Source organism: Paracoccidioides lutzii (assembly GCF_000150705.2).
Source record: "Paracoccidioides lutzii Pb01 unplaced genomic scaffold supercont2.5, whole genome shotgun sequence".
Lineage (NCBI taxonomy): Eukaryota > Fungi > Ascomycota > Eurotiomycetes > Onygenales > Ajellomycetaceae > Paracoccidioides > Paracoccidioides lutzii.
The window spans coordinates 797,368-813,599 of record NW_015440951.1 but is presented as its reverse complement, the minus strand read 5'-3'; the positions used below and the strand labels follow the sequence as shown (position 1 = coordinate 813,599).

The following is a 16,232-nucleotide window of genomic DNA, read 5'->3' as shown; positions in this document are numbered from 1 at the left end:
TTCGATCGAGTACATATAGATGACTACTGCTAGATCTCAGCACGCGAGAGCTCACCGGGAGCGATAATGTCTCTACTTAGCTCACTGAAATATATGTGTATCGGCTAAAATAGCGCGCATAGTTTACAGTCTGAGTACAGCTTATTTTCACTGTTGTTCTGGAAAATCTTAATCGGGATTGGGGTGTCGATGACTCGTTATATTAATCTATTGGGGTTAGGTGGGCGAGGGGGGGAAAAAATCGAAGAATTTTGGTGGGGGGGGGGGGGGGGGGGGAGAGACGGTTTATCCGAATATATCCTAATTTCGAATTATAATATATGAATGGCTGCCAGCAAAGGAAGTCTAAACAGAGCCAAAGGGAAGCGAAACAAAGAGAAAAATAAAAAAGGAACTGCTATCTTATATGAATGCAAATATGGAGATGAACCACACCATTATTTTCTTCAGTATGCAATCATTCAATATTATCTCACACCAATCATAAAATGCGACGCCAGGTTAAGATAACATGACATCCCTTCCCCGTGTCTTCCTGATTGCCACCTAGCGCGTAGAACGGGGTTCCGGTTTAACAACAGACAATAATACACAGATATAATGATACATAAGCATTATGAAAGACAAAAGGAGGAACAAGAAAAGGAATAAATAAAGGAGGCCAAAAAGAATATAAAGATAATCACCAATAAAACATGATCAAACCACACGCATGGGTCATTTTGATCTTATCCCAGTATTTGAGAACTCGAAGGGTCAGGAGGAAGCGGGGAGTGGAAGGGAGGATTGAAGGGGGAGGTCGTCGGAGGAGAGGCTTTAACCCAATTGCCCATGTGTTTCTTGAACTCCATGGGACGAGGAGAAAAAAATTCCATCACACGACGACTAAGTATATACAACACAGATGTGAAATAGGTATGCTGGACAAGAGAATAGGGGGGAGATAATACACCAAAGAAGCTTTCAAAAATTCGAGCGACAGTGATTTTATTAAGATTTATTGTCATTTTTGTCCTTGGCAGTCGTAGGAGCCGATGACGGCGGCTCCAATACATGGGTATGGTTTTTCGCATTGACCACAGTGCCATCCTCCCTCTGGAAGCACACCTGGCAGCTTCGAACCCAGTCGTCTGCCAATACATCTTCCAATTTTGCCCGCTCTCGCGGGTTGATCTTCAGCATGTGGGCAATCAGCGGTCGTGATTCCCGTGGCAAAATGCGCAGAAGGCGCCAGGGTCCCTTTATAACTTCTTGACGCTGTCCTGTCTGTCCTGCCTGCGACGATGACTGTGTTGGGGGGGACGCATCTTTCGGTGGATGTGGGTCGTTTTTGGCATTCCCGTCGACCTTATTGGAGGCAGAGCCGCGCGAGTGATGGCGATGGTGATTCGGTGAACGTGCGCTGGTTTTTATGTCGCTGTCACCACGGATGGGTTGCCTCAGGGCAGCTTGAGCAGCGCTTTGGAGATTAGGTGTGGAACTTGGGCGTGGTTTTAACAAAGCTTTGGACTCAGCGTCGGAGTTTTGAGGAGTAGGAGGTGAGGCGAATAATTTGAAGGAATTGTCGGTCATGCGTGGCTGCTTCCATGGGAATCGACGCAGGGACATGCAACAGAAAATAATCGCCAATGACCATATATCCGTAGGTCGGGGATCGTAGCGTTTCTCATCGTATACTTCGGGTGCCAAGTACGGGTCGGACCCGACAACTCCTAAATTTGGACTGTTAATGAGAAAAATAAAACGGGTGAGAGATGGTAGATTCGGGGACCATACCAGATGCGAGGACAATATCGCTCTCGAATGGGTATCTGAAAACAACAGCACTTCCAAAATCTATCAGCTTCATAATCCCGCGCTCACTGACAACAACATTATCCAGTTTCAGGTCGCGATGCGCCAAACCAACCCCATGCAGATAAGCTACCCCGCTGAGTATCTGTAAAAAGGTGCAGGCAATTTCCTCCCTCGTCATCCTCCCCGTCATGACAATGGCAAAGAGATCAAACGGAGCGTACTCCATGACCTCAAACCAACGTCCACCTTCGTGGATGATATCCATGGTCTCAATGATATTGTCGTGATGCAGTGTTGACCCAATACAAAACTCTGCCGTAACTTTTTTCGAATAATCCTTTTCAGTTTCCCATGAATGCCGATCTCGAAACTGTTTGACGGCAAATGTGACGCCATCAGAATTGCGCTTCAGCAGCCTAACCGAACCGCCAGCCCCAGAACCCAAGACTCTACCCAACTTGCCATACTTGGACTGGAGGCCATGATCATCAGCAAAAGGGACGCTAACTTGTGACTGCTGGAATTGATGATGTTTTGTTGTTTTTACAGATTCTTTCTTCGAACACGCGGTAGCAGTCGAACCGCCACTTTTATGTTTATGGCCCATCCGGAGAAAGCGCTTCAATTCTGACATGGATCCCTGGCTTTTCCCTTCATGGGTCCCGCCAGAGTCGTTAAATCGATTCTCCTTTCTCCCAGTGAAGAAACCACTTCGTCTCTCTACAGATTTTAGATCACCCCCGCTGGCTGATCGAGGAATGGGTCCGGGAGATCGCGATTGATTAGCCCGGCGTTTGGAATCTACACTAGCAAAAACAAAACGCGGATCGATCTGGGCCAGGTTCTTAGGTTGGGGGGATCTGCGGGTTCGAGAATATGGGTCGTTTTCATCTCCACTTGGGGTAACCGCGCCTGAACCTGAGGTGCTCCAGGCCTGATCAGGCTTTTGGGGTAGAGGCGGGCTTGACTCCCGCAAACCGGTGTCAGAGGACTGGGCGAGGTAGAACTTCGGTTTGCGGGCCCTTGGTTTTCTAGTGCCATCCGCTTGAGGCGTGTGGTTAGGGTGTCTGCTCGAGAAGGGGTCTGAGCCGGTGGACGGACGGTTTCCAGCTCCTGCAGAATCGTAACCTTTTCCAGAGGCCTCGTTTGATAGGGATGTTTGTGGGGTAAACTCCAACAACTGTTCTGCTGTTCCAATCCCATCTCTAAAGTACCTTTGGTCTCCCTTCTTTCCCTCCCGGCCTCCAGATCCTGTAGGGGTGAGAGCTGGTGATTGAGGTCCTGATACACTTGGTGACGGCACACCTGATCTATGTGGATCCCGGAAGCTGTGAACACTACTAGACGCTTTTGATGGTACCTGAAATATGGCTTTGTTAACCATGTATATTCAAACATCCACAGGAGGTCATGACAAAAGCCAGGAGATAACAAACAGAGAGATTAGAAACAAAGAAGAAACACTACGTACTCTTGATGCTGGAAGGGAAACCGGGTCAAAAGCGAAGTTCTGCAGCCGGGTCTCCTGTAGCCTGGACCTCTGGAGCCGCATTGTGAGGGATTCCAGGTCACGTTTCGATTCGAGTGAATGCGGATCAGAGGGTCTGGTGCTTTCTTGATCGGAGGAGGTTGGTTCTATTTCTTGGTTTACAGAGGCAAAGCGAACGGCCTGTTGCAGCTGCCCGTGCTGGGGGTGAAGCCGGTGTTCCGTGGCAGCCGCCATGGCTGATGGAATTCGCTGTTGCTCTTGCTGCTGATGCTGCTGATGCTGTTGATGCTGTTGATGCTGCTGTTGCTGCTGTTGCTGCTGTTGCTGCTGTTGCTGCTGTTGCTGCTGTTGCTGCTGTTGCTGCGGCTGGAGTTGTTGGTCTTTATCCGCGGGCGGGGAGTCTGTAGAGGAAAACCAAGTCAATACAAAAGGGAATTGCCAACGCATATCTACAGAAGGAGGTCCACTCTCCTGTCTTTGTCAGCGACGAGTGAGTCGGGAAAGAAACTGCTTTACCTTCGTGCTGGGCGTGTTGGGAAGCCATGGCCATCGGGGGCAAAAGCAGATAACGTGCGGGGAACAGAACAGGCCGATTCTGCGAGACACATCACCCCCCCACCCTTCTTTCAACTGGATTCTCTGGACAGGATGAGGATTATTTGATGATGGCCGACAACCCGGGGGCAGAGATATGCTTGGAGAGTAGAGACGCTCGGGACCCGGGACGCACGCAATCCGCGATAACGCTAAAGAAGGGCCGGTGATGAATGTGGCTGAACCGCGGGAAAGCAAAAGGGGAGGGATGTGGAGGGGCGGCAATCAACGAAAGTTTCAGCGAAAGAGTTAAAAGTACAAGAACGAACAGGGGCAGAGTAATGCGTCTGCCGGGAGTTAGTCTGAGCAGCAATGGGGGTCTATGCTGCCGGGAAGCATGCGTTCGGGATATTTACTGGACGAACGAAAGGCTGCAGGTGTTTGGAACCTGGTTTTTGAGGTGTTTTGCTTTTGGATCAAAGGGTGACTGACTGACCTGGGTAGCGGCGGATGGAACAAACGAAGAGTCAGAATGCTTTAAGTTAACTAACTAGTTGGTTAGTATAGACGAGTTAAACTAAGCAAGGAACGGGAGTGTGTTTTCTTCCACTTTTTTTTTTTCCGCTTTTTTTTCTGCTGGCCAGTGGCTAGAACTCTGCGGCTTTAGATGTCGATCTGAGAAGCCCGGAACGCCACGGCTTTGCGCAAGAAGCTTGGAAGTTCCGCTGCTGATGGCAACATGCGGGGGACGAGGTGTAGATGTAGAGACACTTGCGAATGCGAAAAGGGCGTATGTTATTTTTTTATTTTTCTATTTTTTATTTTTTATTTTTATATTTATTTATTTATTTATTATTATTATTATTATTATTATTATTATTATTTTTTTTTGGGCAGTGGTAGATAACATCTTCGCCATCAGAACGGAAACAGTCATAGTAAAGTTCACAACTTTGACGTATTTCCACGGTTCCATGACTTCCTGTGAAAGTTAAAAATATAAAAAGACGCAAAGGGGGGCCTAAGGAACATTCAACTAAGCAATTGATGACGAAAAAGAAGCAACAAAAGGAACAGCCGACTTGTCCAGCACGAAATAGTAAACTAGGCCGTTGCGTTCTGTGCCTGATTAAATAGTCGACGAGTTATCGGGAGATTCTTTTGTTTTCTTCTTTTCCTTATCGGTCAGTAGTTTTTCCATTATCTTCGCTCTGCCACAGGGTTTCCATCTCCATGCGCCAATTACCATCGCGGACTGAATAATGGAAAAAATAATGGAATGGAGTGGGATGGTTTACGCCATTGCAGATGACATTATTTAGTGTATATGCGGCCGAATCTCACATGCCCGGGAAGTCTCGTGGTCTGTGCATCCGTTAATGGAGTTGAGTCCATGCAATAATTGGTATGATGGCACGGGGAAACAGTTGCTGGTGTACATTTATGCGTCGCCCACGAAATCCCCGAGTTGTGTGCGGGTTGATCTCAGTTCTGTGACACCTGAACTAATAACTATGATTAAACAATGATGATTAATGCCTCCAGGAAGTTGTGCAGATCTGAATATTTTCCGTGGGCCGGGTTGCGGGGATGTAGCTTTTCCGCCAATGTCTGCCACGTCCCCGCCATCCCCGCCATAAAATGAAAATAAGAAAATATGAAAATATGAAAATAAGAAAATATGCGAAAAAAAAAAAAAAAAAAAAAAAAAAAAAAAAGGGATGTGGAGTGGGAATTGAGCCGGACACCAGTGTTTGTTGTTGTTGGTCAGTGCATCACAGAAAGCATATGGTCTTCCGCAGAAATTGAGTGATCTGATTGTTCGTACATAACAAATATAGTACAAACGATATCATACAGCGGTCCTGCTGGGAATATAAAATATGCAACACCAACCAATTGGGTATGGTCCCATTAATAAATACGTAAAAACGCCGTCGCAATTGCCAGTGCTAAAATAAAGAAAGAAAGAAAGAAAGAAGAGAAGAAGCAAATCTAGCACTAAATGCCCTCCAACGCAAAATACTCAACACCCTCCCCCGGTCTCAACAGAGTCACGGAACAACCTCAATGCCAACCGTCTTAGCCTGGGCAATGACACTCTTGCAGAGCGACTGCAAACCGATCCCCGACAGCCGCACCTCAGACTGCTTGATCTTCGCAATCTCATAGATATGCTTCAGCGACACCTGGCCGATGAAGTCTTTGCCCGGTGTCTCCGTGCCCCGAAGCCGACCCTTGCGCGCTTCGACGTTTGCGGCTTTGAGCAACAGCCAGGATGTAGTGGGACTTCGAAGGTCGAAGGTGAATGATCGATCGGGGCGGATGGTGACGAGGGCGGGGATAGGGATTCCGGTTACAATGTGTGCGGTGCGGGCGTTGAATTCCTGTTTGTTTTGTGTAAAATGAAAAAATTAAGAAGGTAATCAGTTAGGGAATAGAAAAGGGATATAGAGAGAAAGACAGTCTTGATATATGGACACAAGGATTAGAGAGGAGAATTGATTTTGCACACCTTGCAGAAATCCATACTTTTGACACCCTTGCTTCCAAGGGCGGGACCGACAGGAGGACTGGGGCTGGCCTGTCCCGCGCCCACGATAAGCTTGACGACCACGTCCTTTGCGACGGCCTTCTGAGCCATTGTCGCGGGGGAACGGCAGAGGGATAGGAAGTTGGGCAAAAACGAGCTGGGTGCAAAGGGGAACTTGGCTTGTCAGTCGGTGTGTCTCCCCCAGGCTGGCCGTTGTCGGGGTTGATGCTGTTGTCTCTCTTTCTTGCCGCCCAGCAGAATTTTAGCAATTCTGCCTGCTCCCGAGTCCAGCAGGGGTTAGTCACATGCTAAGCGCCCGCTTACCTTGCGCGCCAAAAGGAGTTAGTGGGGCGGTTCAACCGTGGCGCACGATGACTCAGCCCGTTCCTCAGTCCAAGTTCTGGGCCGGACTAGCTTCCTGCCGTGCGGGTTTCCTGCTAACTACTATTAGCATAACGTACCTTGGTAGCCATTCAATGGATTTTGCCTGCTTGCCCTGCTTCGGCTGCTTCCCTTGCTCTCAGCTGGGCGTAGTCTTGCCGCATATGGCCTAGCCCCGGACCCGTGGTTTATCCGGGGTGAAGTCAGCTCCGTTAGCCTCAAGAACCCCTCCCTCCCTCCCCTCCTCCTCACTCTCCGCGTAAACCTCTGCGCTTACTTAACCCTCTCTCCCCTTTACCTCTCTCCCTTTTATCTACTCTCCCTCTCTCTCTCCTCCTCCCTCCCTCCCGACTCTCTGCCACCCCTTTTGCCAGCTCCATTCTCCCACATCATGAACTGGTTCAAGCAAACGTAGGTCCATATCCATCCGTGTGCCTCTGTTCTGCCCTCTGTTGGCACCCTTGGTATCCTGCCGTTAACCCCTTCCCTTGGCAATCTAGGTTGGCCAATGTTGCCGGCACTCAAGAACCCATCTATGGCCCGAGCGCCATCCAGTCAGTCGCGGCACAGGCACACGGACAGCCAACCTCATACCACGAATTGACAAAGGATGACTTGCGATGGAAGGCAATGCAATCTACTTGCGTGGAGACCCAGACCTTCTATCTCTTCTCAGATAATGGAGATATCGCCATGCTCCAGGTTATTTATAGCAATGTCGCGTGAGAACTATCGAGAGATTGTGAAGCCCTCTACTTTTCTCCTGGGACAACTTTACTAAGAGGTTTCTTTTTTTTTTTTTTTCTTTTCTTTCTTGATCACAGCGGAATCCACACGACCTGCCATTTCAACTCCAAGATCTATGCCACGGACGGCAAGTCGGAACATAGGTGGTGTTCGGACTCCATCCACGATTACATGTTCGACGAGGACATGCTCTCCTTTGGCGGAGAAAATATTGCCCTCACCCTCAATGCTGAAGGTGACACTTACACCATCAAATCAGCCATGAATCCCGATAGCTTGGTCAACGTCACTCTGAAACGGACCGCCCCCGGTTTCGCCGCCGGAAGAGATGGCACCTCATACTTTGGCACGGATCCAAAAAATCCGTGGGGTAGCATGCGCCATGTCTTTTGGCCACAATGCCAGGTCGAGGGCATTATTATTTCTCCGGAGAGGGAGATTGATTTCAGAGGCCGCGGGGTGTTTATCCATGCCCTCCAAGGCATGAAACCCCATCATCTTGGTATGTTCCTGTCACAATCCATCCAAAACAAGTAAACCAACAAACCAGCAAAATCTTCTATATGGTGTATGTGTGATGGAAACCCTAACCATCGTCTTGTGCCCTTCTCTAGCTGCACGGTGGAATTTTGGAACTTTCCAATCTCCAACATATTCTGCCGTGTTCATGGAGTTCACAACCCCCCCTTCGTACGGATCTACTGTTGTGAGTGTTGGCGGCGTCGTGAAGGACGGCGAGATCGTATGTGCTGGACCGGTGCAACCTGCTGTCCATCTCGAATCCGAAGAAGACGACTATACGTCCTGGCCTCAACCTAAGTCGGTCAGGCTCACCTGGGATGGAAAGACAAAGGACGGTAAACCCATCAGTGCCGTTTTGGAGGGTTCTCTAGGCCGGCGTCTTGATCGTGTCGATGTTATGGCAGAGGTTCCAGGGATTATAAAATCCATAGCTGGAAGCGTTGCAGGAACGAAACCATACATTTTTCAGGTAAGAAGGAGATGGGCCCGATGGCCAAATCCTAGTTACAAAAACGAAGTCTGTAACACTAACGATACCTGCAGTATGCTCCCCAAGACAAGCTCCCACTGAAAGTTCGCATTGGGGACTCAGAAGAGAGTGAGCATGGCACTCTCTATCTGGAAGCAACTTTTATTTCTTAAACCCGCGTTTTTCTCTTTTTCTCTTTCCCCATCATGTTAGCGAGACAATTCGGTCGTTTATCACGGTTGACTTATGAACTGGCGTTGGGCTGTTGTGTTTTCTAATTTTGCTTTTTTCTCCTGTTAACCCCCCTTTGAACCCCTTTATGGTTTATGTATGCGTTGAACGTCCAACCCGCCTGTACTTGTCTATGGCGTTATGCGTCCCTGATCGGAGGCATATAAGCTCCTCCCATCACATATTCTTATTATCACAATTGAATGACACCGGAAAGCTTTTCCTGCTGTTCTGATTAGAAAACTGAACTCGATATAATATATATATATATATATATACATGTTCTTTCCTCGCTACCTCACATGAGATTGCAATATTTCTCCCTCAAGCATCGAATCGAAGCTATCCAAGATCTACCGGTAAATTTCGTCTCCCTACCTACCAACCCCTCTTCCCTCCCAGTCAGGGTATATCAACCCACATAACACAGTGGCGGGAACACAGCAACATAACAACACACTACCTCTCCATGCCTCCCATGCCCCCCATCTCTTCCTCTACACATCTTGCTCTTTTCTTCCCATCCAACCAACGTTTCCCTCCTCCCTTTACCATTCAAATTGCCCACCATTACTCCCCTACATTCTTACAACAGCAACCATTCCTTCGAAATCTCATACACCACAAACCGAAAAAAAAGAAAAGAAAAAAAGAAAAAAAAAAAAAAAAAAGGGAATGGAAACCGTCCACCCTCGAAAAGGCCGGAATAGCTCAAATGTTGTTCAATTCGTTCCTAGACGACTCAAGTGAGTTTTACTTATATATATTCCTTTTAAAACACTTTGTCCTTAGGTGATAAATACCACCTTCTATTCCCCCTGATCGCAACATACCCTTATATTAATATTCTCTGCATAAAGAAGAAGAAGAAGAAAAGAACTCTAACCACAGCATCTTCAATCATTTTCAAACATTCAGGAAGCGCCTGCGTGATAATATCATGGGAGTTAGTAAGTGTGACATTTGGACCCTGCAACCCCCTAACCATCTGTTTCTTTTCTTTCATGCACGCCAAACCCGAATTTCATATCTGCTGTTTTAGCTGCAGACTATATAATAACTAGAATTTTTATTTTTATTTTTTAACATTTTTCCCTGCTGTGTAGCTAAGCCTGCGATCCGGTTTGCTATAAGCCCCTTTTTTAAGAGTTGACATGTTACGCTGTTGGACTGGAATATTGCCCCCATATCATATTCAGGCCGGTGAGACTGAAGCCCATATGCTCTAATTGTACTAATCTCCGACCCGCACGCAGTCGTCTTGCCCGTCGTGGAGGTGTGATACGGATGCAGAAAGATGTCTACGACACCATCCGGGCGGTCCTAATCATACGCTTGAAGGAGGTATTTTTCCCCCCCTTTTTTTTTTTTTTTTTTTTTTTTTTTTTTTTTTTTTTTTTTTTTTTTCTATTCATCGCATTAGTTACTTAAGCTTCCCAAGGATTCTTACCTCTTGATGTTTTGTTGATATTCATCCTTGTTGGTTGCGGCAAGAAAAAGCACAAGAGGAGAAAGAAAAAGAGTAATATGGGTAGGTCTTGATTCGCTAATTGAACTCACTTTTTGTTTTGAATGATGTTATTACTTAGATTATTCGAAGAGTTGTTATTTTGCTGGATGGTACGAAGTATCCTGGCAGGAAGCGTAAGGTATGCTTTTCCCCTGCAACCCCCTTAGTTTTGGTTCTTTGCACATTAAAGAAAGGGAGGAATTTGATTCGAATTGTCCTGAAGCTGACCTTATTCTATAGACTGTAAATACCCAAGATGTAAGCATAGCACAGTGCATGCGGATTTTGCGCCTCGACAACTTCTGTTATTTGCCATTTAATGGCACATACACGTAACCCCCCTTTGCTTGCCTTGGCACTGGCACCGCTTCTATAAGCACTGCTAATCGATGTTGCCTCCCCTTGGTTACGAAAAAGGTGGTGTTCGTCCTCAAGGGTGTAAGTGGTATATTCTGTTTTAAATTCTAATTACACCTCATCCCCCCAAGCCGCCCCTACGTCTTCTCTGGAAAAGGGAAGACAGTCTGCGGGGTAATAACAACACACTTTTTGTTTCTGCTACCGTGGCCTTGATATTCTGACCAATTTATAGTTGGGAAATCCTGTCTACGGTTTCGAATAGACGAATAGATTGCTTCTGAGGATGTGGTGCTGTTCCCGTGTATCCCTGCCTGGATTGGAGCTCGTTCTCTTCACCGTGCTGTTGATCGTCTGGGAATTGTCAAGGCACTCCGCATTCCGCCATGTCAGGTGCAAAATATGGGAGAAGGGAGAATGGGTTTAAGTGTTTCCTATGTTTGTGCGAAAAGATCGGACTACATATTGATGCGAAATTTCGAGAGGAGCGGCGACCGGATCTTCTGTTTGGATTTTTCGGGACTTTTGTTTGGGATAACCTGCGAAGGATAGTTATGGGGGCAGTTGTGGAGGAGAGCAGAAAGGAGTATGGAGAGAGGTCGAAACTTAAAAAAATGGGCACAGATAGTTATCTAGTTAGATGTGAAATGAGAAATAAAATGAATCGGACGATAACGGTTTTCCCTTCTCCTGGACGAACCCCCAGATCTTTCTCTTCATTTCCGTGTCCGGGTTCTTTAGCTGCCCAGGCCGGTTTTGTGCATAGCTAGTTGGCATTTTCTCCTTTGCAACTGTGGTAGGATTGTTCCATTTGATAAAGTTTCCTTTTTGGGGGTCCTACAAAGATTTAATGGGGTCATGACACATGTCAGTGAATATGACGGAGTCAAATGCCAGACAGGTCCTTGAAACACTGTGGGATGATCAGATAGCAGACTATCATTCCTATAGACCATCCTCCGAATGGCCGAGCATCTCTGATGAGTAGTTCAAAGACCCCATCCAGAGAATGACAAGCTTGGACCCTCAAACGCCGAACAAAGCACACAAGGTGTTGGACCACCCATGGTTCGCTGGTTGTGAGATTGATTAAGCATTTTGCTCATCACGTATCAAATGTTGTCTTTCATAGAGAGCAAGTTAAAATAGAATAAATGATCGCAAGAGTTTCGAACCTGAATTAGTGCTCCAGGTTTTAAAGACCGATGCTGCAGCAATCTCATAGGCATGCAGACAGTAACTGACTAGTTAGCCTTAAAAACCCAGAGACCTTGAGCACTCATACAAAAGTAGACGATACTGCTCATCTCATTCTGTTATCCGTGCCGGCGGCTGCACAATTAAAAATGCCCATTAACGTAACTAACGGGATAAAGTCATCTAGCTCCAGTAGTGCCCGCCAACTCCTCGTATGGGTCATATGTGCTGGTGCTCTGGAGGGAAAATGGCGTCGCGGAGGCGTTGCCCTCCTGACAATGTGTGGCGAAGGCTTTCAAACTATCACTGTGAGTCGTTGAATTTCCAGTATCTGTAAGTTCCATTCTGCAAGTATAGTGAATCTTTATGATCAAAACATTTCGAGGTTCTCATCTGGATGTCCATGGGAGGTTGAAACAAGCTCCGTGGAACCGCCTCCACAGTTAGTTACAAATAATAACAATAGGTGGCTATGGTCAACCACCAATCTTTCTTTCGCTCAGCGGCTCATCCGCTGTGGAATAAAAGCAGGGTTTCGCCAGAAGATGTCTCATAATTCTTTGCTCAACTCAGCCATAATTCATTTTTACTTCGATTTTCAAAAGCGTTGTCAAGGTTATGATGATCCTTCAGTCAACGTTAACCTCCACCCGCTAAATTCTGAAACGAGACAGTCACCCCCGTTCAACCGGGAACCATTGTTGGATCCTGGATCTCGATGTGAAACAGTGCGATTTAATTGGGTTCTAAAATTGTTATCCTTGTTGACATGGAATTCGAGCTGTATCAGGCCCGTCAAACACCTGGTATTGTTACCTGGTTTGTTCGAGGCATTCTTCGAGCCAGTTGGTTGTTCGGAAATCCGGGATTTTGACGCCATTGACGTGCAAGAAGACATCAGAATTTAATGTTGATGATGTTCGCTGGAACTTTCATGGCAAGGTTTCCAGCTGCTGTGGGTGGTTGGGGTGGGGGAGCGGTTTTTATCTGTGCATGTGTACTTGGTAGGTCCCTTGAACTCGAAGTTCGGAGGAGTTCACATCTACCCACGAACAAGAGAACTTGGTTCTTGAATTAATGATGAGAGTTTATAGTGGGGATCTTGCCTGTTCTTTATGGTTTCCTTTTCTCTTTTTCCTTTTCTTTTCTTTTCCTTTTTTCTTTTCTTTCTTTTCTTTTCTTTTCTTTTTTTTTTGGCTGATCCTGTTTCTCAACCCTCCCTCACTTAACGTCGAAGCATGTAACTCTGCAGTATTGAACCAACATGAAACATAGCTGGGCATCAAATTTTAACTCCCAATGATCAAACATGCTGTTGACGTATCCCCATAGTTATTTCCCACTCTCACACATCCTAAATCAAGCAATAGCAGGGTAGTTAACTGCTCTCTTATCTAGACCAGGCCCAATTCCCGCCACCATCGTTTTGAACCTGTCAGGCGTCCACGAAACACAAAAGGCTGACGTTGTAACACCGCGTCATAACTAGGGATTGCGTCGGTTACCCCGCACTCCATCGCTTTTTCGTTGGAAAGAGTGTTTGTACTTTTCTTCCGCTATGACCACGCTCCGTCGGAATGTAAAATGCCCGGCTCTAAATCCTTTTTCAATTTAGTAATTTAGTAGAAAGCGAAAGGATAGGGCACGGGTAGGATTCAGGTAGGCAGTGAATATATAAAGCCACCAGAGGTTGGAGGAGAGTCAACCCAATGAGGAAATGAAATTTAATTGGTATCTTCGTTTTGTATGGACTTATTAGGCCAGCGAAGCCTCGAAAACCCACAGAATTGATGTAGAACGACAAAATCGTGAAATCAAAACCAGCAGAGATTCTCATAGGACCGTTCCTTCAATTTGTAACTTCCGTTCTGCCACCCTAGTGAAATTCGTCTTTGCTCTTTTGCTGCGATACCATATCAACCAACCCCAATAAATCAATGAATATATGTCTCCAGAAGAGAATGGAGAAATGGCAATGGAAATATCCAAGGAAAAATGAAAAGAAAAACTAAATACGGAGAAGAAAGTAGCAAATCCAGCTTGCTAAATAGGTTAATAAATTGAGGGTATCATGTGGGTAAAACGAAGGTATCATATCTTGTCAAATCATATACTGAAGAGAAAAGAAACACCAAAAACGAGAAAAAGGCAGCAATCTACCGCCCGCTTTGCTCCAAAATAACCGCCTCCAAAAAGCCCCATGCCCACCTCTCATGCTCCCGAAATTTGACGTTAAAAACATTGGGCAGCATCAAAGCAGCATTAGCATGATCATCCGCAAAAATTGGTCCATCAAGGGTCCGCAATCGACAATACGCCACAGCCTCTTCCAGAAGCTTTCTGCCCACCCCCTGATGTCGATCCGACTGCCTAACACTCCATGCACGAATAATACCCGTCCACCTCGCAGAGCTCTTACGTCTAGAAAACCGTGGCCGCAAACAGACCGTATCCGTGCTATTCACCGTCTTCGCAATCCTCAGCACGAGCACGGCGATGATATCCTCTCCACATTTCGTGACGAGAATCTCATCTCTGCGGTGCGAAATGCCATTGACGGAGCTGGCGGAAAGCCATGACCAGTTCCCCACGTGCTCAGCAAGGGCAGAGTAACCACGGACCATGTATCGAATTGCGAGGAGGGCGAATAACCCCGCCAGTGTCCAGAGGGTAAGCATGAGGACGAGGTCGCTGGGGGAGCCTGTGTAGAGAAGTTTGGCGATTGTGAGGAAGGTTATGATCGATAGGGCTTGGATGGCTGGGTGGGAGATTATGGATTTTATGGCGATTTGGCGTTGTTGGGCGACGCTATCGGAGACGAGGCGGAGGGCGGAGAGGATGTCTGCTTCCTTTGTGGCAGTGAAGATTGCTAGGGTTGGGGAATGGGGCGGTTGGGAGCTGGATTCTTTGCTGGATGCATATTTTGCAGTTGAGGACTGGGGGTTTTGCGACGGGTACTGTGTTCCATTGGGAGCTGAGAAGGCGGGGTTTAAATATGGGTTGGTTTCGGTTAAGATAGGAGGTATGGGCTTCAGGAGATCTGGAGTGTTTATGACGGGGATGGGTGGTGAGGGCGGGGAAAGGTCCTCATTGGAAGTAGATATTTGTATATTTGTCCTGAGGGAAGATAGGAAGGCTGGTAAACACTGGATTTAGCATATGGAAGAGTTCTATATACGTCCAACTCAACCACAGAATATGGAGGGGGGATCAATCCTTGTAATCGGGAACAACAGAACACCACGACATAAAACGTAACAGTTTATATAACAAATATATAATACACGTGTTAAGATATCTTAAGATATCTTAGGTATCTGCTGTTAAAAGAGAAAAGAAAGCCAGCCTACCAAGCAGAATACGCAAGCCAGGTACCTGATCTCCTACATACGATGCCCGCAGCCTGATATCGTTTACCTGCAACAATGGGAAACGCCAGAGAATGGAATTTGAAGATGTTGATGTGTTGACCCCGGTATTTGTACGAAGTCTTGGGGGGCGTTTCATGTTGGAAACAGACTAGGAAGAAACAAGTCAGAAAATAGAGATAGCCAATCGAAAACTATATTATAAGCCGAAAGGGGAGGAGGGCTAGATATGAGAAGATTCACATTTGCTCTTTTGCTTGTCTCTCTATCAGGGCAAGCAGCAAGCCGTAACCCAAGTAGGGCTGCATGAGGAGAAGAGAGCGGAGAAAAAGAAAAGATAAAAGAGGAATGAAGAAGAAATAGTATAACAATTGCTGTGAGGTTCGACTGAGTGCAAATGGTGCAAACCAACAGAGGCTTGTCGAACGAAGGATTGGCTGACATCACCGCCAAGATGTCACGGGAATCGGACTCGATTGTCGTGACTTCGGGAGAGAGAGAATTCCAGGCAAGAAATGGTTTATCAATCAGACTGTGGACCAATTCCGGGGCAAACACGGAAGCAAGCAGCAGGTGGGACCTGAAAGAGCCAACAAACAATGCATTCGATATCTCGCCCCGAAGAGGACGGGTTAATTACAAAGCAGAAGGCTAAAATTGTAGCTTAAAGGGGTGAGAAAAAAGGCAGAAGGTTCTCAATATAATCACAGCAGCAAAGAGGGAAAATGAAGAGATAGAAGACATATAGGACGGCGACAGGGGGAAAAAAATAAATAAAAGAGTACGAAGGAAAAAGGTAATCTCTAGGCCAGGGGTTTGATAGCAGTACATTAAAACGAAGAGAAAATCAAAATAGCAAGCCAAGCCATTCTAACACATTGGTACAAAAGAGATGGGTTAAAAAGGAAGGAGATCAAAAGTGATAAAAAAAAGTAAGAAACGAAAGGCCAGAGAGTAGAAAGGGAAATTGTAGTCTGGGTATATCCTCCTGTAATCTTTCCACCAAAACAAAGAACGAAAGAAAAGTTGCCGAAACAGTAAACCAGAGATATATGTATGCCCCAACGCCTAAAAAGGCGCTCGTTTTTTTTGGCCTT

At 46.4% G+C, this 16,232-nt stretch overlaps 5 protein-coding genes across 5 annotated transcripts; 2 read left to right on the top strand and 3 right to left on the bottom strand.

The window, feature by feature from the left end:
- Window positions 1-990: 990 nt before the first annotated feature.
- PAAG_02427 (serine/threonine-protein kinase ppk8) lies at window positions 991-3,830 on the bottom strand (the record flags this gene model as incomplete). Its single annotated transcript, XM_002795675.2, has 4 exons — window positions 991-1,712; window positions 1,777-3,157; window positions 3,269-3,687; window positions 3,803-3,830. 4 exons carry the CDS (start codon window positions 3,828-3,830, stop codon window positions 991-993), a joined length of 2,550 nt encoding a protein of 849 aa, XP_002795721.2.
- Window positions 3,831-5,874: 2,044 nt separating this feature from the next.
- Window positions 5,875-6,464, bottom strand: PAAG_02426 (mitochondrial 54S ribosomal protein YmL19; the record flags this gene model as incomplete). The annotated part of the gene is made up of 2 exons (XM_002795674.2): window positions 5,875-6,207; window positions 6,336-6,464. 2 exons carry the CDS (start codon window positions 6,462-6,464, stop codon window positions 5,875-5,877), a joined length of 462 nt encoding a protein of 153 aa, XP_002795720.1.
- Window positions 6,465-7,125: 661 nt separating this feature from the next.
- Window positions 7,126-8,645, top strand: PAAG_02425 (survival factor 1; the record flags this gene model as incomplete). The annotated part of the gene is made up of 5 exons (XM_002795673.2): window positions 7,126-7,145; window positions 7,235-7,456; window positions 7,559-7,983; window positions 8,096-8,472; window positions 8,547-8,645. 5 exons carry the CDS (start codon window positions 7,126-7,128, stop codon window positions 8,643-8,645), a joined length of 1,143 nt encoding a protein of 380 aa, XP_002795719.1.
- A 3,271-nt stretch (window positions 8,646-11,916) lies between these two features.
- On the top strand, window positions 11,917-12,675 carry PAAG_02423 (hypothetical protein; the record flags this gene model as incomplete). Its single annotated transcript, XM_002795671.1, has 2 exons — window positions 11,917-12,075; window positions 12,373-12,675. 2 exons carry the CDS (start codon window positions 11,917-11,919, stop codon window positions 12,673-12,675), a joined length of 462 nt encoding a protein of 153 aa, XP_002795717.1.
- A 1,248-nt stretch (window positions 12,676-13,923) lies between these two features.
- PAAG_11491 (hypothetical protein) lies at window positions 13,924-15,274 on the bottom strand (the record flags this gene model as incomplete). Its single annotated transcript, XM_015847134.1, has 2 exons — window positions 13,924-14,903; window positions 15,118-15,274. 2 exons carry the CDS (start codon window positions 15,272-15,274, stop codon window positions 13,924-13,926), a joined length of 1,137 nt encoding a protein of 378 aa, XP_015703266.1.
- Window positions 15,275-16,232: the final 958 nt, after the last annotated feature.